General features: G+C 44.4%; 2 protein-coding genes across 2 annotated transcripts; both read right to left on the bottom strand.

Moving 5' to 3' along the window:
* Nucleotides 1–10,723: 10,723 nt before the first annotated feature.
* Nucleotides 10,724–11,385, bottom strand: LOC26526850. The gene is made up of 2 exons (XM_015153926.2): nt 11,153–11,385; nt 10,724–11,081 (listed from the first exon to the last, which is right to left on the bottom strand). The coding sequence occupies exons 1-2, from the start codon at nt 11,352–11,354 to the stop codon at nt 10,948–10,950; spliced, it is 336 nt and encodes a 111-aa protein (XP_015009412.1). The 5' UTR covers nt 11,355–11,385; the 3' UTR covers nt 10,724–10,947.
* Nucleotides 11,386–11,454: 69 nt separating this feature from the next.
* On the bottom strand, nt 11,455–12,360 carry LOC6554584. The gene is made up of 2 exons (XM_001981504.3): nt 12,019–12,360; nt 11,455–11,795 (listed from the first exon to the last, which is right to left on the bottom strand). Exons 1-2 carry the CDS (start codon nt 12,256–12,258, stop codon nt 11,580–11,582), a joined length of 456 nt encoding a protein of 151 aa, XP_001981540.1. The 5' UTR covers nt 12,259–12,360; the 3' UTR covers nt 11,455–11,579.
* Nucleotides 12,361–22,986: the final 10,626 nt, after the last annotated feature.

Below are 22,986 nucleotides of genomic sequence, written 5' to 3'. Positions count from 1 at the left end.
TTTATTTCATTCACACTGGTTTTGTCAGGAGCACTGCGAAAGTAATGTGTTTTAAACAAAAAACATTTGTTTCACACTTCGAATATACATTGTTACCCTTTTCAAAGGAAAAATCTTAGTATTTCGTTATCAATTTAGGTTAATATGTAAGAGGTGTTGAGGGAAAAACCCCTTCTTTTTCCTCAGTGATCAGCTGTCTGTAGTGGAAGCCAGGGTGCAAAGTCATTTCGGATTTTCATTTCACCCATCGACGAGAGCTTAAGGAAGCCCACTGCAGCTGCAATGGCTTAGGAGCACCTGAAAACGTTTTTGTTCAGCAACTCGGGTGTTTTTCCAGCTCGAAGTCGGCTTATGTGTTGACACTAATTAATGCTCAAGAGCTTGCCCCTGAAAAAACGCCTGATTGGTGGGGAATTCGAATGGCAAATGCTCCTGTGCTCTTGCCGCAACACTTTGGCAGACCCAATGGCAAATAATAAAAGGCAACTCATAATCGTCTCATAAAAATCAGATGTGCTCACGCACATTAATGCACATGGACGCCAATGGCAGTACGGCGTATCCATGAGTTCTTTGACATAGACAATGGCGGCAATGGCACTCATTTTGCAGCGTTTATGCGGGGAATATATAAATGAAGTATTAGTTATCGTGTAAATGAAAATATAGGATTAAAAATGGCTTAGCTGCAGGATTATAGCTAGAGTTGCCACGCAGCAACTTACGAGTTATTTCAGAATTTCCACGCAGTGCTTTGAGTAACTAGTCTCATTTGATGTGAGTTCTTTGCCCGAAGAAACTTGGTAGTAATGCAGTAGGTAATAATTTATTCAAGATCGGACAAGGACACATATTTTGCACGTTGCTGCGTTATTCGCCCCATAAACGGAGTATGTATTTGCTTCTTGGCACTGACAGACATGAGAGTGGAACACAACCAGGACACACACTTCCGCACACTTGCTGGAGGGACTTTTATAGCGACACGTAGTCAGGCACGTTTTGAAGTGCAGGAAGCTCTATCATAGACAGAAACGAGCGTCCCTGTGTGCGTGTATATGTGTGTGTGTGTGTAGTTATTACTTTTATGAAGCATGTGATTACATTTTATTTTTAATGCTTTTAGTAAAATGAGGTTAGTACACACTTGGTTAGCGACAAATTACATTTCTTTTTTTCCCGTCAGCTTGCCAGTGTGGATGCGAATATTCGGCTGGTTTTTGGCCTGGATTTTGTAATCTTCGGCTGCCCCACCATATTTGCACTCGCTAATTGTTGTTGTCATTGTGGAGGGGCGAATAGTGCTTAAACCATCAACCATTGCCTGCATTAAACATGTGCACAATTAACTTCCGCTTCCGGTTATGATTGAACCCGGCCTTATTTGAGCCGAGCACGGACATGCAGGGCGTACATACAGGACATGCAGGACATGCAGGACATTCGGGGCCGATAAGCCATGCTATAAACACACACACACACACACGCACACTCGCATGCTGCGGTAATGTGCGTGGCTGCAGTTAACTGTTTGCATATTAACGACAAATAACCCACAATCTCGCAACCTTGCAGCAGTATTACGTATCGATGGACGAGCACGCTGAGTGAGCGATAAGCACTAGATAATATTCAGGACCTGCCATCGCAAAGGATGCCCTAATGGTGCGCAGAGCTTTAATTTAAAGCATCAAATAGCAGTGTATGGCCCAGTGCCATTGTTTACACACCGGACATTCTGCCGGGGGTCTCGGTTTGAGTTTGAGTTCCAGTTTGAGCTCAAAGGGCCAGTACTTGAGTGCAACAACCACTGTCGGGCATTTGCAAAGCCAATCGGGCTAAAATCAGCAACGGTCGCGATGCCCACATACCAATTAACTGCATAGACAAGAAATACCAAACACAGAAACTGAGAACTATCCGTAGAAGTGGATATTTGATTCAATTAATGCACAAGAGTTTTAAATCTGAATATTCAATGAATATTCACTTTAATAAAATATCTAAAAAAAGGCTGTAAATTGTGGTACTGAATAAAAAAGGGCACTTTGAAATGCGTTTGGCGTTACCAGAGCACGTGCACACATCAATAGAAGTCATTAAAATGCGCGGCGAAAACTAACCAATGTTTGGATATCAATGATATTGGGGCTACAAAAAATAACTAATTAAATTCAACACACGGTCAAGTGTATATAAGTTTCGCCTGCGCCGACCTGTGAAAAACCCTTTTTCACAGCAACAAAAAAACGAGAAAAACGAACCATTACGCAAACTTTTCAAAATCATTTGATTCGCTGAATGAGCGGTAATTAAAACAATAATCTAGCCAATACCCCGGGCGAAACTGACTAAACCAGGTCAACCAGCGAATTGGCTGAAGTGATTTGGCATATTTATGCATATTACGGCTATATATGTATGCCAGTACACTCGAGGTTTCTACGAGGCAGCTGCCATTTTACTTTTGCCCTGTGCTCTCGAAAAAGTCTTCGGAGTCCGGATCCGGCAGAGTTTCCTGCCTCCTGGATTGGAGCTCTGCCAACCGAGCTGGGTGGAAATAATAAACAAATCGAGTGGGGCAAAATGTTGACCAATATTTCAGCTAGGCTCCTTAGTTGCCGGTGACTGGATTGGTTTCGGATCCTTGCCTTGGGATCCGGAGTCGGGAGTCGGGAGTCGGGAGTCGGAGTCCCTTCCATCCGGATTGCCATAAATTATGAGGAGGCAAGTGGGGTGGACTTCATGCGGCACCTGATTTGTTTATTTGTGGGACACACATTTTTCACATTTTGCCTCCGTCTGTTGACGTAGCACATTCCAAATTCCAAATGCCATCGATGGCGCCACGTGAACAGTTTTTAAGCTGGCAATCTGGGAGCGAGGCTGACAAAATGCTGTGGCAAATCCAAGTCCAAATCCAAAAGCCGATACGCATCCATTGACATGTGATAGTATTTGCTCAGTGCCAACAGACATGCAAAACATTTAATTGCTGTGCAAATGTTTGCGGAAAAGTGCTTAAAAACGTCTCAGCACGAAACACACATCACGTACTTAATTATTTGCTAGACAAACAAAGACAAAGGGCATTTTCCCACTGCAATCGCTCCTGTTCATTTTGTCGACCTCATACAAATACCCAGGGCATTGAGTGACTAAGGAGCTTTATGGCAGGCACCTTGATGTCATTGTTTCATTCAATCCCTGCCAGCCCTTCAAAGCACTCACAATGGCTTCGTGTTTTTTGGGCCAACCCACCTGGCTGCAGCAACTTGTCACCATGGCACTGCATTTGGGTGGCAAATCGTTAACTGATCTCTGTGCCGGAGTGCCGTAAATTCCAGAGGCTGCCAACTTTTCAACTGCCACGCCCACAAAGTCTGTGGGTGCAGAAGTTATGTCCCGGGGCAATGTGAAATGTTCACGCCATTCGTTTTGTTAGGTTTTTGAAGTTGGTTGGCCAAGAACCATTAGCATTAGCACCACTAAATAGAAAATTTGGCCGGAATCCAAAATGCAGGCTCCACACCCGCTGCCAAAATGTTTTAAATGCACTTAAGAGCTGCTTCTTTTTCCGGCACTCTTATTCAATGGGTTTTCCATTAAAATTCAATATTTCGATTGGCCAAACGCAAAGAAATATTAATCTATTTTCCCAACACAATTTGTTTATACGTATACGTATACCTTGCTTTTTTACTTAATTTTCAATCAAATCGAGTTCTTGCATCCGGATACTCAGAGATAACTTTTGAGCATATCTCAATGTTTGCTGTTGAACACTCTTGTGTAATTGAAAATGGATTTCTGCAACTTGAAGTTGTGGTTTGAAATTGTCTTTGCCTCAGTGGCCTGGCTTTCATCTAAATAAATTACTCGAAATTACTCCAAACTCTTGGATACTAATTAAAAAAATCGTTTGAAAAGTTTAAGAATTTGTGCATTGCATTGCGGGCTGTGTAAATGAAAGCACTCAAAGCCAAGAGCCAAGTGCTGCATAATTTGCCAAACATCTAATAAAAGGGGCTAAGGACATCAGCACAGCACTGGCTTTCGGTTGAAGGCCACCAAAGGGAGGAAGATGGCGCCCTCAAGGACATGGGCAACCGCTCAATCAAGCACAGATAGCTGAAATCGCTCCATCTTCCGTATATTTGAACCGACTGGGCCGCTTAACCCCAACCGAATTGGATCATTTGCAGGCTATCTAAACGCGCCAATGTTGCCGCTGCTTTTGTGGCGCAACAAAATACGGCACAATAACACTTTGACACAACATTGTCATAACTCTTTATAAGGGACATGGTCGATGGTCGATGGTCTATGGGTGTTTGGTGTTGGGTTGCTTTCCTCCGCTGTGTCGGCTGGGCAATATAAACAATGGCTGAGCTCTGGCCCTAAACGATTGCTCGTGGCTGCCACACAAGTTGTATTTTTCAATATTGTTTTTCCATGTGATTGAAGCACAAACATTATTAGCATACTCCTTGGCTACTTGTTCGTCCCTTCCTTGTCCACCCAACCAGCCAGCCAGCCAACCAGCCTGCTACATACAAGTATATATCTGGGTATATAGTTCCGTCTACATTATGCAAACATACATCAATAACCTAGTAGCTTGTAATGCACTTGTCTCGCCAGGCCCCCTCTTTACCAGGAGGTGCCACCAAACCCCCTCGATTTCCATGGACAGCTGCGGCAATATGTTGGCGCTGCTATTGGGTCTTCACAGATATGCGGATGTAAGTTGGCTGAAGGCATTATTGGAACAAATCTTTCTGTTTTTGGCTGCCTTTCGGAATGCCATGCTGGTGAATACACTGTGCTGCTGCTGCCCATTTATAAATGCACAGAAATAGTTGCGTAACATTAGCTAATCTTTCAAGTGCAATAAGCCAACTACAATAAAAGAAAACCCCAAATTCCAAACGGCAAGAGAAGATGAAGCTGAGAGCTCGACTTATTGTGCAGCAATCTGTTAACACACACACATTGGAATAAGTAGGGCATCAAATTGCCGCCTAATGGTAATTTGATGAAACTAATTTGATAACAAATTCAATTTGAGAGCACCCAAACTCCAGACGTTGGCCAAATGCATTTGGGCCCAAAGTTGGTGGGTGGGTTCGGATGAGGGCGTTGCCCGGCTGAGGTTTTAACGCCAATGCAGATTGTGACACATTAGCACAGACAAACACGCACACTGGCGACAGGGACAACAGGGAGAACAGGGAGAACAGGAAGAACAGGAACAACGACAGCGAGGGCAGTAAACAGCATACATCCTGTGGCAGGACTCATGTAATTTGCAAAAGTTCAAAGCTTAACAAACTGTTACGGGGAAAATGCAAATGGCAAATGTACTAGATTTGCAGACCTGCCTCTTTTGCGAGCTCCACGCTGTCTCTGTGTTTGTGTGTTGAGTCAAACAAAACGTAATTTAATCGCCCTGCAACAACAAACACCCATTCAATCATTGAGCGCCACAAATGGCGCATTCCGTACGTTGCGTATACGTAATGTGTGGGTGCGCCCGAGCTGGTGGGTTTTCCAGATACGCATACGCAACGTGCAACCATTTCGGCAATTAGTGTGGCAGTTCATATATAATTAAGCTAGTTGCAGAGGCAGCCCGGAAAGGAAACAGAAATTGTAATAGTAATAGCAGAAGCAGCAGCAGCAGCAGCAGCAGCAGCGGAGGCAGCAGCCTAAGAGTTAGCATAAGCAGCACCGGAAACGGAAGTTGTCTTAAACATTGTTTGGTTGTTTTTTCATTTCAGCAGCATATTCGTGCACAAACGCATGCATAATGCCGCGCTAAAGCCAGCTCAGCTGCAGTCTCTGCCCGCATCTCTCCTGGCTGAATGCGCCTACACTAAGAAAAATAGTTGCGCCTTTCATTTACTTATTGCCTGCTAGAATTTGATGTAACACAACATGTTTTAAGGAATTCTGAGTTCAAAAGTACGATAAACTTTATGTGTAGCACACTTAAAGACTCATTTTCCAATGTTTTCAAGCCTCTAGTTTTGCTGCTGCTCACCTTAGTACACGAACTTGGCAACTTTTTGCCAATATCCCAGTGTAGACAAACAGGCGACACCCGGGGAGCCTGGTGGCCCAGCAGGGCATCCTGGACAGCATCTTGCGCAGTGCCCAATTGATTTTCACGGTGCCACGGGCCGCAGGGAACGAGGCGAAGGACGAGCACGAGGACGAAGGCGAGGACGAGGACAAGGACGAGCTCAGTCGGGCCTGTCTTGGTTGTCAACCGAGCTACTTTGGCCCATCCACGCTTGGCTTGGCACAAGTCAAAGCTAGTTGGAAGTCAATGCGCTTGAGTGCATTGTGGCCCGGCTTTATCTTCTCTTTTCGGGTGCGCACTGGTTTTGTTTCAGTCTCAGTATGTATATACTTGCTGCGATATTTTGTTCTTTTCTGCTCTGTGTTTTGTGTGCACTCTTGATTTCCTTAAGCTGCTGCAATTAAAGAGTGCATCCTTGCCGGCAGCCAGCTATTATTTCAGACGAGTGCGCCACTTACAAGCTAGCCGAAAACTTTTTAATATGCTTGCGAAATTTTGCCAAAATTGCAAGTTAAATAAGTAAGTACAAGGCAAGCGGCGATGACAATGCGTAGACGAGCAAAGCAAACACAACGGCGAACTGACAAAGGACTCGTCGAGAATCAGGACTTGCGACTGGCAAGAAGAAACCATCAACTTAATTTCCCGCCCAAGTCAATCCAACTTTTGTGCAATTTGCGTGACAAAATGGGTAAAAGAAAAGCGAAACTGGCTAAGGGAACTCGGTGGAAGCCACAAAGTTTGATTGCAATTGAGACAAATAGCTGAGCTGTGCGAGCTGCGCCGCACAAAAAAAAAAATAGAAAAAAGAAAAAAATCACCACACTACGCCTGCCGCATAATAAATGTTCTGGCACCTTTGGGAAAAACTTTTGAGCCTTTGCTGGCATGTGATGCATTTTATGGATTTCCGATGCGCACACACACACACATGGCCCTACTCAGAAAAGGGTATTTCATGCAGCTCTGCATTTAATTGAATTGCCAGCAATAAGCAAAGGCAGCAAGCCACAGGACTTTTTGTACCCGGCACTTTTGCCAACTTCCCCCCGTCGCCGAAGGACAGCTGAAAACTTTGCGAGAAAAGCCCCAAGCCGAATTCAAATATTATACGCTTCCAGCTATTTCCCTTTCCTTTCATTTTCTTTCCCCTCCCCTCCCCACCCTTCCCTTCCATTTTCCTTTCGCCTACATATCAGGTGTCAAAGGGAGACACGAAATTGTCAATAAATGTGCATCCGTGCACCCACTTGCCATTATTGCATCCGAGCACAAAGCCACCGCCGAAACCACGATTAAAAAGAATTCCAAACCTTAATCAAATACGCATGCCCATTAAACTTTTTCAATTTAAAGCCTTTGGGTGTCAAGTTCTGTGGTCTCGTGCGTCAACTCATTAAAGTTGCATGGCAACAAAGTTGCCAAGTCACCTCCGCAACAACTCCCCAAAGGACTACAGCTCCACCACTCAAAGCCCCGGCTCAAATGGCATGTCATAAATTTCAGCCCCCAAAATGTATCTCAGCGCATGCGAGCAGCAACAGTGCCCCGTATACAATATGCAAATGAAATTATCAAGCCCATCCTGAAGCCAAGAGCGACGCATTAGAAACTCTTGGACCTTCTCGGTCGATGTGGTCGGAATAGAGTGCATACTCCGTAGCCTGGCCCAACTTCTGACCAAAAAATATGGACCAGCACTTCGGCCAACACCGCATGCAAATATCGGCCTAAAACTGAGCCAGCTGCTGGAGGAGAATTAAAAACTGAGATGTTGGCCGAGTCAAATGGGAGTGGGTAATGCCATTGAAATCACTTCTGCTCGGAAATTGAGAGGATTGCCTTCAACTCGTAATGAAAATTGCTAGTTTGCCAGCTCACCGCATTTGCTGAAAAGGAGCTCCCTAAATCAGGAAAGGAAACACGTTGAGTATGTGAATAGTGTGGATTTTTCTACAAAATCGTTTTAATGAATGCTCGCACGCAAGGGATGTACCAATCTTTCACATGGCTATATCAACTTTGCAGAAGCAATTGTTGGGCATGCAGTCTAACTTGCTACTAGTACTAGACCAATTTAACCAACATCATAATTAATAATTAGTAAAACCAACACGACCAGAACTCCGGTTGCTAGCCATGGATCAGCAGGTGATGTCGCCCTAATCGCATTTAATTAGAAAACGCAAATTATGCCACCGAAAACTGGCACTAGAGCCCGCCAAGTTGGCATTTGGCATGCGGCCGGGTCTTGGCCGCAAACTCAGCAGCCAGCAACCAGTATCCAGCATCCAGCATCCAGCATCCAGCATCCAGTATTCCGCATCCAACATTCAACATCCAGAACCAGGCTGACACGTTGCCGCACTTGCTGGGCTTTTAATGAAATCGCTTGGCATATGCTGCGACGAGTGGCTACGGTGGTTGGGCGGTTTTGGGTGGTTCGGGGCGAGCGGTTGGCTGTCAGAGGTCGGTGTCAGTCCCCCACACACACCCACACACACACCTGAAGTTTTATTTCAGGGGGTCAGGTGGGTCACCCCCGCAGTCAAAGCTGACACGCACACGCACATATTTAGGCCGGGTCGAGTGGGTGGATGGCGTGAGCGGGAAACGGAAGTTGGGGGGCTGGGCAGCGGGTAGATGGCCCTCATTGCGCCCGACTGTGATAAGAAAGTGTCAACACAAACGTGACAAAGCTACAAATGTTTAATTTTTATGGCTGTGGCCGGGCATTTGCCTTGGTTTGCGGGCGGCTCACGTTGCGCGTGCCACGGCGCTTAACTCAACTTATTTACAGTTGGCAAAGGGTTCGAGAGATCCTGGCCACATTTGGTCAAGCGCTCCGTTTTTGTGCCGAAAATCACGTTTTTACCGTAAACATGTTGCAAAGTTCGCGGCTGTTTTATCTTCTGGCATAGTTTTCCCGCTTTTCCCCAGCCAGCCAGTGGGCCAATGGGTTGAGAACGTGTCACATGGCATAGAGAATAAAATGGTGCTGCTGGTGGCTGGCGTGAAATATTTAAATTTAGTTAAGGCTTAGGCACTCGGCATTTGTTTGCTTGGCCAGCTGAATGAAAAACTTGCTCAAGCCAAATTTATTTAGTATATATTTAAGGCAAATAGCAAATCGCCAGAGAAAACATTTTTTTTTTGTTTTTCTGTTTTTGGCAGGACTCTGTCTGCTTGCTGAAGAACACAAACTTAATTTCTATGCAAGTTTCTCGGCTTTGTTTGGCTGGCTACAATTTTAATGCACGCCAAGCCCACATAAGAGTGTACTCGAAAGTACCCACACACACACACACACACACACACACATCGTAACAAATTCGGAGGCATAATGAATGTGCAGCAACATTTTTGATGGCGCCCGCTGACAACAATAAATTACTTTTGGCTTTAAACGAAAACCATTAGCATAAAACTTGGCAACAGCAACAACAGCAGCAGCAACCAGCCAACAACATCCTTTTAACGCGGATACTAGGCATATAGGCATACTGGCATACTGGCATACTAGGCGTATGCGCAATATTTGTCTGGCTCTAATTTTAGCCAACAATTTGCCAGCACTTACATGATTAAATTGCAGCCTCAAACGCTGATGATGATGATGATGATGGGGTGGCGGCGACTGGATACCAGTAATGGTGTTGTGATGGCTATGGAAAAATGAGGAGGGCAAACTTTTCAAATATGCGAGTCTTTTAATTAACTTGCCGGCACTTGTGAAGCTCTGTGTTTTAATATATTGTACGAATATTCCCATTTTTTTCAACCCTTTTTCCATTTTCTTTCTGGCGAAGCACGCTTTTATTAAGCGTTTCATAATTTCATGCAGTAAACTTGCTAATTGCGCCGCCTTGCTTCCTTTTTCCTCGGCACTCGACTTCACTTCACTTCACTTCCACTCCACACAACTCAACTGAGCTCAGTTCAACTCTCAACTCGTTTCGGTATGCCGCCCTTTTGGCCAAGACTCTGCCGGCCAAGAAGGCTGCCAAAAAAAAAGAAAAGTGTGTATAAAATAATAGGAAAACATGGCAAAGGACAGCCGGAGTGGAAGCCTGTGCGAATTAGTTGCACCAAAGTGTTTTCCGTTTTTAATATTTCCACCGCCTTGGAAAAAGTTGCAGAAGGAGCAGAAAGCGAGCATCCCGGCCACTTAGGACACTCTTGGCCACGGCTCGTCGCTTTTCAGCCGCCTTGGCCACTGGCTCACTGGCTCACTGGCTCACAGGCTCAATTTCCGCTTTTAATTAAATGAACATTAGGCCAAAGGGCTGAGCCCACAAAAAAGCCACCAACCACCTGATGGCATTTGCCACTAGCTGCATTTTACATTGCAGTCGTTGGCCAAATTGCGCGTAAATTGCATGCAGTTAGTTTTAAATTTTAAAATTAATTTTTAGCCGGCATTTGCTGGCCCGAACTGGCCTTGGGTGCCAGTGTTTGTTTGTGCTTTAATAGCTGTTAATATTTATGAACTGAAAGTTCAAACAACAAACAGCCGAATACAGCCAACTGTTGTCGATATTTAACGATGCATTCAGTGGGCGAATTTGTGTGCTGCGAGAACTGGCTTTATATTGGATGCCAGCCAAACGGGCCTAAACAAACAGCAGGCGTGAATTGGCTCGTAATTATTCAATAACAGTTTATTTAAAACACACCATTAGGGCTTCATGGGTGGCGATGCTACAATTTATAAGCTAATCTAAATTTTCATAGCAATAACGTTTTCAAAATTAATTAACAGAGTGCTATAATACACTGCGTACTTAACGTTAATTTTTTCGATAATTTAAAGTGTTTTTTTGTGCATCTTACAAACTATGTTAGTTATGAAAGGGTTGTCACACGGTTTCAACTGGGCGATATTTTTCTTCTCTGGCATAGTAACACAGGCACAACAAGATAAAGCAATCCAAGCCGACTAACAACTTTAGTAAGTTCAACTGCAGCAGCTGCATGCGCAGCACTTCCAAATCTGAAGGCCATATGAATATCCATCAGCTATATATAATATATTAGATATGTGATTCAGTAGTTCGCACTTACCTTCTTCCCGATGCTGTGCCTGCAACAATTTGAGCTCCAGTTCGGGCAGCAATTGCTCGAATTCCCTGTCAATGCTCATTCTAAAAGTCACCAGGCCATCGGATGCAGTCAGAGGCATATTTCCAGTTGGAGCTGGCAGGACGAAATGCGACAATTGAATGGTTAGGAACAGGATGCAAAAGGAGCTACTGAGCCGAGACATTGTCGATCAGTGTCTGTCAAGGGAAGAGCTCCTAATGGATGTGCCCGTGTCGAGGTCCCCAACATTTGCGTAAATATCGAAATAATGAACACATGCTGCGTTGAGTGTTGTGGCTGCTACTTATATTTGCATTGTCGGTCTTTAAATACACCAGCCACAAAGCAGCTGGCAAGCAAACAATGCCGAGCAATATCCGATGCGAAGGTTGGGCGACAGAGTTTCTCCTCATGGCGGTGTAGTACTCGTGGATGAAGCTGTGGTGGTAGTTTCCACCGTCGCTTCGGTTCTGGATTCCGTTGTGGATTCCGTCGATATTCTAGTCGTTGTGGTTTCCTGGGATGGCGGAGTAGACTCGGTTGTGGCGGACGCTGTGTTTCCAGTTGCTGGGGAGTCGCCTCCATCATCACCGGAAGTAAAACTGCCCAAAAGGCCCAAGACTCCCTGTGCGAGAAAAAGAAGTGCGATTATAAACAACAGTTTAAAGTAGTTAACAGTTTCAGAATTAGAAAGCAAGAAGCCTACACAACACTTGGTGCAATATTTGGATTTCGAGAACTTTTCAGCCCAAGTTATACTTTAAAATCTCGTACCAAAACGCTTAAAAGGTGCTACTCTTTGACGTATCAATTCTAATGGCTTGGTTTTTTCATACTTTGAAAATTACCTTTGAAAACGCATCCCATACACCGTGAACAACCTCAGCAGCCAATTCAACCGGTGTCAGAATGCCCGTTGGTGGCGATGCATGCTGTAGGGTTTTGTTGTGGCTGCTGGTATCCGAGTCTTCGAGTCCAAAGATACCGTCAAGTAGGCCGTTCTCAGATGAATCGGCAATCTTGTCGAGGAAAATGCCATGGACACTGGCCAGGCAGCCGAGGAGGCACAACCAGATTAGCAGCTTCATGACGGCCTGTGATTGAAATGGTTTTCTCTATCCTACACCAACAAGCGGATGTGATGAAATGTCTAACCAGAAGCGAAAACATTTCGTTTTTGACGGCTGCTCTCGAGCTGAGAATTCTCAGTGACCCTGAATCTAATTAAATAAACGGCTGTACAAATATCTGAAAAGACCTGACATCATTTGCCGCAGGTGTGACTTACTCATGAATGAACCGTGTCGTGAAATAAGTAGACATAGAAAAGTATTTAAATTATGGCATGAACGTGACAAACATTCATGCGGAAATACTTAATACAATAAAACATGTATCTATATTAATACTACAGATAAAAGCAGCGGTACTTTGAACTGCAACGGAGTTTATTACTTACAACGAAAGATTTTATAGATTGTATATCTTGAGCTGTTCTCAGCTAATAATGACTAACTTGTTGTTGAATAATGAGAGGATAAGATGTTAAAGCTGGTGGGGCAGTTTGAAAGATATACTTACTTTAAGATAGATATTCTTGTGGTATACAATTAAACCAATGAATATCTCAGCTGATATTTCAGCACCGCTGAATATGATTTAACAGCAAATGTGCCATAAAGGCCATTCATTTCATTCCGCCGTGATACTCTTCAGCAAAGTCGGACATCTAATTGGCCCTAATATCGCTGTCATCCGCACTTACACCCCAGTTGCACTCAGCCAGCATTATGGCTTTGATCTGACTTAGACATATGCCCAGGATAACGGCGTTGGCGTTGGCGCTGGCAGATGCATTTGCCCTCCACTTCGTGGGGTGCGACACTCGAGCGCATCGAGTGGAAGGCGGTAGAAAAGCATTTCAAATGCATTCACGAGCAGGAGCGTTTTAAATTACTCCCAGCATTCCCCACTTGGGGCAGATCTGAGGGCTGATGACTCAGTCATTTGGTGGAGGACATGGCATGGGAGGGGGCTCCCGTGTTCAACATCCAAGAAGACGATGTGTGCGAGTGAGCTTCAATTAATATGCAGCAATTGCATGTACACGACTGGGCTATCTGCTGCCACCCAATTGTTTATTTATGTGCACTTCCTATGCCATCTAATTAACTGAGTGCAGCATGTGGATTACCTGTCATTTCCACCCGTTGTTTATCGCCTGTTTCAATTGATCAAATTTGCTCGAGGAAATCAAGCGTCCGCACAAAAGCAGCTCCCAAGTAGCAGGCACCTAATAAAAACGAGGATATCCCAGCAGAAACTAGCAGTCTCATCTCTTGGCCCCGCTGCCTGATCTATGGCACTGCAAGTGTCACATAAATTACAAGCGGAAGCATCAAAATGCTGTCAAATGAAGGAAGGGTAGCAGCGTTGAATCGAGTCGCGTCGAAAAGGATTTTCATTGCCGCATTCTGGAAGCGAGTTTCACTTGCAGTACACGGGAAAAAAATCTTCCGTGTGACCAGGGCTCACTATGAACTTTATTTCGATGCAGTGTGACCATACCACATTTTGAGGTTGCTCTTTTAGGTGATAGGCTTTGGCTAAATGCATAGCCACTTTGGTGGACAGAACTTTTCTCCATGTGCACCTGCTTGGCTCGATTTTGCTTGGCTTGTTCGGGAGCTTGGCGTTTAGTTTTTCGCATTGGCACTTTGTCTTCATCACAGGCGACGAGCGGTGGCCGCAACAAGCTCATCATAGCCATCGACGGCCGCATCATCGTCTCTTCATCTTCATTCCCAACGCCGTCGTCGGCGTGCTCCTACATAGCTATAAACATCAATTTAGCAACGAAAATTGGTTTTCAGATAGCTTCCATACACACACACACACAACCACACACACACATGTGCACGCACACTTCTTCAGCTGGAGAAAAATTGTTTTTCGCTTTAAGTGACAAGCAGTGAGAGCGAACTGACGACAACTTTGTCGATGTCTTAGTTCGCGTCTTGGTGTAGTGTTCCTGGTTATTTATTTGTTGTTTTTTGGGGCCAGAGAATTTCGTCATGTCGAACCATCCATGTGGAAAGTAATAAACTAATAAAACAGAGACAAACACACTGAAAATAAAAACATTGCATCAGTGAAATACGTATCTGTGCTTAAAAAGCTGTTATTTCGTGGCTTTGTTTCGCATTTCAACAAATACAAAGTTGTATGTTTATAGTATATTGATGACCAGTGAATATTGCAGAACTTCGGGCGTTGACATTGAGACGAATTGAGCACACCCATGATGAGCCATAAATTTAACATTGCATAACCGCAGGCGCATGAATAAGACATTCAAAATGTGGCAAATGGAATGTGCAGAGCTGAACCGAAAGCCAGCATGTATTGATGATGATTAGATTGATTGAAAATTCAATAGACTAAGCCGAGATGGCCAGACAATTATCCAATCCTCAGCCACTCCATGGTAAAATGCCAGCAGAACCTGTCATAAACCACAAACACAGACAAACTCGAAATCAGCACATCACTGGCGTCAAAAGCGAAAATTATTTAAATTTATGGCTGGCTGGAAAAAGGAAAACGTAGTAAAAAGCGAAGACGGTCGAAATGTGTGCCAAATGAAATTCGTTGAAATTTCATGCAACCTCAACAAATTGTCATTAAAAGCGGCAACACATACACACACACACATACAAACAGCACTTGGCCATAAACAGAGCCGCCATTTGACCGTCCATATTTATGATGTGAACGACAAGACAAAATGGACTTCCGGCCGCCAAAAAGGAGCGAGAAAGAGAGAGAGTGAGAGAGAGGGAATGAGTTTGGGGCCATGGGGTTTTGGCTCTTTGCATTTTAATAGACTGACCCAAACGCTTTCGGAACCACATGCAGAACGCGAAAATACAAGCGCCTGCACATGTATGCACACATATATATATACTTGTATATGTTAGACAGGGACATGTGTGTGTGTGTGTGAGCCATTTGCAATGCAAATTGGCAAAAGTTTAAAAAATTTATGCGGCTTTAATGGCACCTGGCGACTGCAGAACGGACCACGTATCCAAAAACCAGACCACAACACACCACCCAGCACCACAGCAACTAAGACTATTCGAGGAAATTATATACTAAATAGCAGAATAATTTTTTGGCATTTGTGCTGCTCATTTTTTTGCCCTCCTCCCCACGTTTTTGTCGACTGCATTAAATGCAAATTTATGCCTATTTGCTGCAAGAAAGTGTAACGGAACCTTGCTGTTGCTAGCTGCTTGTTAAACTCGCATAAATTTCGCTGGCGGCTTCCCATTTTGCCTGACACTAAAAGGATGTAGCACCACGGATGGGAGGGGACTCACCTTTTTTCGGTCTGGGGTGAGGTACCAGTTGTGTGACGAAAATGTACATCTTTTCTATGGAAAAGGTTTAACTATTTCATTATATTTATTTCGGCTGCCTGCTTAGGGCTGCCACAGAATGTTGCAGCTCGTTAATTTAACAAGAACCTTTCATCTATACGAATAAGTTCTCATTATATCAATTATCAGCAAAGGGGAACTTTGAAATTTATGGTAATCACTACATAAGACCAACAGCTAATGGCTGCTCAGAAGGTATCTTAGGTACGAATCGAGGTATCACTAAATAGACCCAATTATTGGGCGATTCATCAGAGCCATGGGCGTGCCTTCGAAAGGGGCAGAATAGAGGGATGGGCATTGGCTGAACTATGGCAAACTATCGCCACTTGCATTGTGCATTCGAGCAATGCTCGCAACTTATTGTTGTTATCGCTTTTTGCACTTCTTTTGACTTCTTTTGGCTGCCACTTGGCAGGCGAAACTCTGTGCAACTTGGCTAAGTAAAATTTATGTGCATTTCTTGTGCGCCTCTGTCCCTTCAGTGTGAAATGTGCCAAGAAATGTTTGGTTTTGTCCGGTTTGGTTTTTTGCTCTCATAGGCGCAGCATGGCGCGCAGTGGAATTGGAAAAACGTTAGCTTCAAATAATTAGCCATTAACAATTGGCCTCGCCAATCGGCCCAACAGCGACTTTTGACCGTCTGTTGCCAGTTTCCTGTGCTGGCCAAAAGTTTTGCGCTTTATTGTGCCTGGTTACATCATCTTGAGTTGCACTGGCAAATTGCTGGCCGGCTGCAACTTTTTTGCCCGAATGGCGCTCAATAAAACGATTTATGCTGCCTTCGCCTTGCGAGCCCTGAAAACTTTGTGAACTTTTGCCAACATTTGTTTTGTCTATTGCCTTGTATCTTGTGGCATTTCTGGCAGCCCCAAGCTCTCGGCCACTCAACTGACTTGGCCTAAAGTCTCCAACTTATTAGTGCAGTTTATCCAACGACTCAAGAAGCTGCGTGCGGTTTGTCTTGGGCTGCCCATAAATCTCGGCGCGGCAAGTTTTCGGCCACGACCAGCAAATAAACACCCGTGGTCATAAATCAGGGCGCTGCAACATGGCCAGCATGGCGAACATGACGTGCAACATGCACTGCACCAAAAAAACTGCATTCTGATGGGCCAAGAAAGAAGGAGCAGATCGAAGTTCCCTGGGCGTGGCTAATGCAAATCATGCAGCCGCGACAACAGCTGCGCATTTTGGCCAAATTGGCCTGGCCGTAACCGCTTGGCTAACTTGGCATTCATGGCGCTGTGATTCTGAACGCCTCTGCATAATTTATCATTCATTTGGGCTCATTACCCGTTGCAGTTTTGAATAATAAAGCGGTGGCCGGGGAATAAAAAATAGATGTGCACTGCTAATTGAAGCAAGTTGCACGTAACTTAAAGCCCCGCCATGTCAACACCATTTGGGGCTTTGCGAAAATTCAACAACCACCTGGATTATATTTTGCGGACTTGCCTCCCGCTGATGCTGCATGTTCAACAATCGTTGTTCGATTTGTGGCCCCGCTACATTTTGGCCACTGCCAGACTGCAACTCATGTCATGTGTGACAAAAATCGAGCATTGAAGCCATTGACAGACGCAATTTTGGCCAGCAATTGTAATTGGTTTAGGTCCTGGTTGGCAGTTGTAGTTGCAACCAGTTCGAACCATGAACCATTCGTTAATTAACATGTTCGTGGCTTTGCTGGATGTAACCGGCCATGTCCTGCAGCTATCTCATGTCACTTGGGGTGGACCTTTGAGAAGTAATTGCAATTTCACTTTATTTATCTCATTTAAGTTACTGCACTTACTCGCTCACTTGTTCTTAATTGCTTTGTGACTTGTTTATCAATGGTAAATATTTAAACTGACAAAATGGTACTTTGACAAGCATATACCATACTTAAACAATTGAGCAATTATTCAAGTAATTAATATTTTAGTTAGCTAAATAGGAGATAAAAAGGCGCATTAGTGATAAATGGAAAAATAGCCTTAGAAATAATTTTAGAGCTTCTCCAGCGAAATGTAGGTCCACTCAGCTATCCAGCTTCTATGCAAAAACCTGCCACCGTTAAGCGAATCATTTTGCACGCGCAATGAACTCATCGCCAGCGCGGACTTAATCAAATTTCGTAGCGCAAAATAGCTTGGAGAGCAGCATTTCCCGTTTCGAGCATTTCCGGCACGATTTTTGGGGCGAACGGAATCTTAGCATACTTTGGAGCGCGCTTTATTGCGCTGTCAGTGGAAGTGGGCGGGTGTTATGCTGGTAAATGGAGACGAGGGCCCACGTTGACACACTTATTTAGCAGCTGGCCACGGCAACAGCTCCACGGTCATCTGCTGGTCGGTCGGGCATCCATTCCAGCCCTTCTGCCCCCATTTAATCTGCTCTTTGTGCGCCGAGCTTGTTGCACGCTTCACGCTCGCAATGGCACGCGGCGCATAAATCAATGGCAACGATCTTTACGTGCTGCCTCAAAGTTTCTCGTTCAACATCCGCCGCATCTAGAGCACTGAGCGAAAAAATGCCCAGTTCGCATAGAGAACTTAACCCAACTTTATTAGCGAAACTAGCAGTTGTTTGTGCCTGCGGATCTTGAAATGCATGTGTAGTGCCCTAATTAAAACACTTTTTCTCTCAAGTGAGGGAAGTGTATTTTTCTAAGTGCACGAAACCCCTGCTCTTCAGTGCTGCTCCCACCAACACTCACGCGCCTTGCAATCTTTATTGCACATTGCGGCTTCCGGTTGGCGGATGCGGATGTGGATGTGGATGTGTGCCTGTGTGAGTGCGCCCTTGTTTGTGTTTGTGCCTCATTTTAGCTGAGAACGCGGCATTAAAATGCATTTGGCTTTCAATTTACTCGCACTCGCGTAATATTTTCATTAAGTGTTTTCTTTTTAGTCATTTCAGCCACGTTCTCAACCTCCATCTGCTCACCCAAACACTTAAGTACTCTAAATTGTTAATGAAATGTTAAATGGGTCGAAGTGGCCGAAGGAAAACACAATTCGACGCCTGCTGATTGACCGTAATGAGCCAGTTACGCAACAATATTCATTAATTAGTAATTAATAATGACCCCCGTGGGGCAGAGGGACAGGTGTTTGCCACATGTGGCATTAATTGCCCAGGGCAAGGTCGATGGTGCGCCAAATTGAATGGTCAATTAACAGGGGGAAGAGCAATCACAGTATTTGGACTAATTAGTATGGTGACCGGCTTACGCTCTCCGCTCTACCAATGAACTTTCTGCCAGCAACTGTGACTCCAAATGTCATGCAAACAAATTCATTAATTTTAACAGTCGAAGCAGCAACTAAAAATCGATGAGTTGACACAAAAACAAATGCATTTAGTGAGCATGGTTGTGAATTGGTAAGACCCAGCTGAACATAGAAAAAAACCCAACTAACAGCAACTGAAGTGGAACGCACAGATAGACAGCTGTTGATAACGCCCAGAAACCGTAGCAGAAACCAGACACAAAACATGTGTAGGATTGCCAAATCCTCTGACTCCATCTGCACACCACGATTCCAAAAATGTTCCAATCCCTATACCCATACCCATACCCATACCACTCCCATTACCATCCTCCATCCTCCATCCTCTAGCAGCAAATGCGCTTGTCCCATGCTGATCCCTTTAGCTGTTGAATTGCAAATTGTTTGTATCTGGCGTCAACAATTTGTTTTTTGTCTCCGCTCGTAAGAGCCTTATGTCGGAGTAATGGCAACTATATGATATAGTTTGCCAAGGCAGATTATTAATGTAGCTATGCTGAAAGCCAGTAATGGCAAGCTCTTCCCCTCCAGATTATCAACTTGGAAATGATCTCGAGCTGGCTGCTGCGATAAGCTTCTTTGAATAAGCTAGGAGTTTATTAGATAAATACATAGAGGAAAAGCCGAAACTTCGTAGTTTAAATATTTAACTGCTTTTTTATTATACTGGTATAGTATTATGAGTGCAGTAGTTTTCAACAAAAATCAAAATTATTCGATTTGGCTGGATTTTGGCAGCAAAATGAGGGCCAAAAGCAGGGTATTCCGGGATCGTTTTGATCTAGATCCCCCATCTTTTGCGCATTTTTTGCCCAGTTTTTGTCGTTCGCTGACAAAATGTCCACCCATCTGTCACGGCAACCGGCAACAACTTTCAGCCAGCGGGCAGGCATCAGCAACAAGCAATCCGAAACTTAATTTTTTTCATACCCTACATGCGCAATTTGTATGATTTCCAGCTGCAGTTTTTTGGATGCGCTGTTTGTAGGTTGTCAAATGCGTTTTTCCCACTTGTTTTACAATTTTTGCTTTTGCAAGAAACAAATTCGAATGCACAGCAAATGGCAAATGAGCAAGTGCATTGTCAGGGAGAATTATTAAATTGCTGCGGAGCATTGGAGGCTGGAAAAGTGGGTGGCAAGTGGGTGGCAAGTGGGCGGGGAAAAGGAGGCAAGTGCCGCTTAATGGTCTGGCCATGTCGTTTAATTTTTTTGTTTTTTTCCCGGCGCTTTGGTCGCATTCTGCTGCATTGTGCGCTAAATACTTTGACGTCTTTTTATTGTGCGCTCTTATTTTATGCATTAAATTTGCTTATTTTTGTATATTTTTTTTTGGTTTGCCTGTTTCGCCCGCAAGCATTCGAGCCATTTGCATTTACATATGCGCATTGCTTGCTGCAGATTGTATTTAATTAAAATTTGTTGTAATTCTAGAAATGGCCAGCAAATGCGGCCATAAACCAGCCCCATGACAGCCGCAAGGACGAACCCGATTTAAGTGCGTGCATATGTAGATGCTCGTATACCATTTACGGCGTATTCGATTTTTGGCCAACACTGCGCGTATGGCACATGGTAAATAATGAATGCCCAAAAATGCAGTAATTTATCGCCATGTTTATCTGCTACTCATTACTAGGCAGCAGCAACAGAAGCGGCAAAATCTGCATAAATATCAAATGTGGCACATGGGTGTGCCTGTGTGCGTGTCATTTTTCGAGGGCCTGTGGGAAAAGGCCATTGCAAATGGAGATAAGCAAAATTCAGTTTTGTTAATGGCTCGGCCAATTCAATTTGCTCGTGTGCCGCGGACGTTCATCAATTTCGCTGGCAAATGCAAATAGCAAAATGATAGGCAAATATTTATTGCGGCCCGCATAATGAGTGAGAAATCTTGTTTTGGCAACCAAGTCAGGTGCCGATGGGGCACAGTGATGGGACCAGGAAGCCGGCTCTAATGGGCCCAGAAAGCAGGCCAAGAGTTAAGCCCAAAGGGATAACTTCAGCAGCAAACCGTGCACTTTGCATGCGAAACAGCATCGTCATAAGCATTAAAACTAATGCGCCGAAAAGTAGACTATTAAAAATGTAAAGTCGACTTTATTAGCTCAAAGGAAACTTCTGTCATTTGTATGTGTGCGCGTGCGTGCGTGTGTGTGTGTGTGTGTGTGTGTGAGCACTTGTGTGCTTGAAATTTGAGGCAACATTTCCAGAGATGTTTGCTACTTAACTCTGTAGAAGGGGCGAAAGTATGCTTTCACAACATACAAAATCATTCATCCTGATTTTCAGTCCTATGCCGTTAAATGCTTTCAGCCAGACTTTGCAGACATCCAAGGGTCAGGCCACTTTGTTTTCTTTGTGCGTGAACTCCAGGTTTGCTTAAGCCCTATAAAATCATTTCTTATCGTTGGTAAATGGTATATCTGCAGATTTGTATGCACATATGTACCATTCAGCAGAGACGTTGGCAACGGCCTCTCAATTGCCAGCAAAGTTGGACAAACACAGCGAGCCATAATACACATGCTGGCTCACAAACTAACACATTAGGCGGCATTTCCTTTGCCAAAGTTGGTTGACTTCGTTTTTGGGGCTGCGACGGCAACAACAAGCAAATAAACTGACAGACACTCGTTTCCGTTTTCAAACAAAACAGACGCCATATTTAAAATTCCAAACGGGCGTCCTGGCAACAACAACAACAACAGCAACTACTTTGGGCAATATAAGCAGGCAAACAAATGAAATAACAGAAAATTGCCGTTTGCTAAAAACTTTTGCTCTGCTTTTTTTCCCCACTTATTTTTTTCATTTCTTGCCATTCCAGCCATGGCGTTTGTAGCTTCTGGCTGCTGCCGCTGCCAAAACAAAGAATTCAATTTAGTGGGTCGTGCGTTGATGTGGACAGGTTCATTGAACGCGGGATTCCCCCGAATGAGCATAAATTACGCCCCATCCACGACTCGAAACTAATTGTGAAGTTATGCCAAACGAATCGCTGGAATGCGCCAGCGAAAATCGAGTATCCGCTCAAAGATGACAGCGTTCTCGGATTGTTTGGCATTCATATCGCCATGGCATTTTGCAGGCGAGCGGCGAAAAACGCAAAACGAGAAGCGAAATACGAAATACGAAAAACTTGCTGACCGGTGGCCGTGACTTCCGTGCAACAGAAATGAAATGAAAGATTTATTCCAGATTCGCATGACGAGATAGTGCGTTGTGTTCTGCTGTGGCAACTGCCATGGCACAAAAGACACGTAGGCCAATAAAAATGCCATCCTCGTTCGGTTGGGCTGCTCCACAGCCGGAGTTGTATATTATGCTAAAATGATTTGTGCTGCCAAATTGCCGTTCGGACGTTGCACTAATTTTATGGCAAGTGCATGGCGAAAACAATCAATAAAAGATAAGAAGTTTGTTGGTCGGGTGTTAGAACTTTTACTCAAAGGTACTTCACATTGATGGAGCCAGGCTTTCTACATTGAGCAAATATTTCATACATTCAGCAATAAGTTGAACCGAAAATCTTATATATTTTTAGGTTTATCCCTTCAAAGTGAGGGGCGAGTTTTAAGCAGAAGTCAAGCCCTCCATCAGCGCATTGGAGAAATCTATAAAGTCGCTGGGCCCGCCAGGACGCCACCCATACATGCCAATAAAATATTTCATCAAACGTACGTGCTGCTATTAGTCTCCCGACCCCACTCGGCAGCCCCGCCCCCACTTTCCATCCGCCCCCGTCAGATGGGCGCATATCAAATGGCGGCGTTGATGTGTTGAAAGCCCGGGAAAGACGCAGTTGAGATCGGGATGGGGCGGGTGCGGGGGGAGGAACGGATGTGCGGGCGGTGGTCAACCCTTTTTTACGGCTGGTCACTGGAGCACTCCGGCTCTACGGCACTCCGGCTCTATGGCAGTCCGGCATTCCGGCTCCGGTTCTGGTCACTGATTATGCGTCGTGCGGCCATAAATTTATATTGAAAGACGTGCGCTGTTAATCAAATTAAAGTGTTTGATTAAATTTTAAATAAAACTCGCACTCTGCGTGTGCGCTGCATCAGCGGGGCAGTAAAAAGTGTACAAAT

The sequence above is a fragment of the Drosophila erecta genome, unplaced genomic scaffold (genome assembly GCF_003286155.1).
Source record: "Drosophila erecta strain 14021-0224.00,06,07 unplaced genomic scaffold, DereRS2 tig00000000-arrow-pilon, whole genome shotgun sequence".
Taxonomy (NCBI): domain Eukaryota; kingdom Metazoa; phylum Arthropoda; class Insecta; order Diptera; family Drosophilidae; genus Drosophila; species Drosophila erecta.
This window is presented reverse-complemented; position numbering and strand designations above follow the sequence as displayed.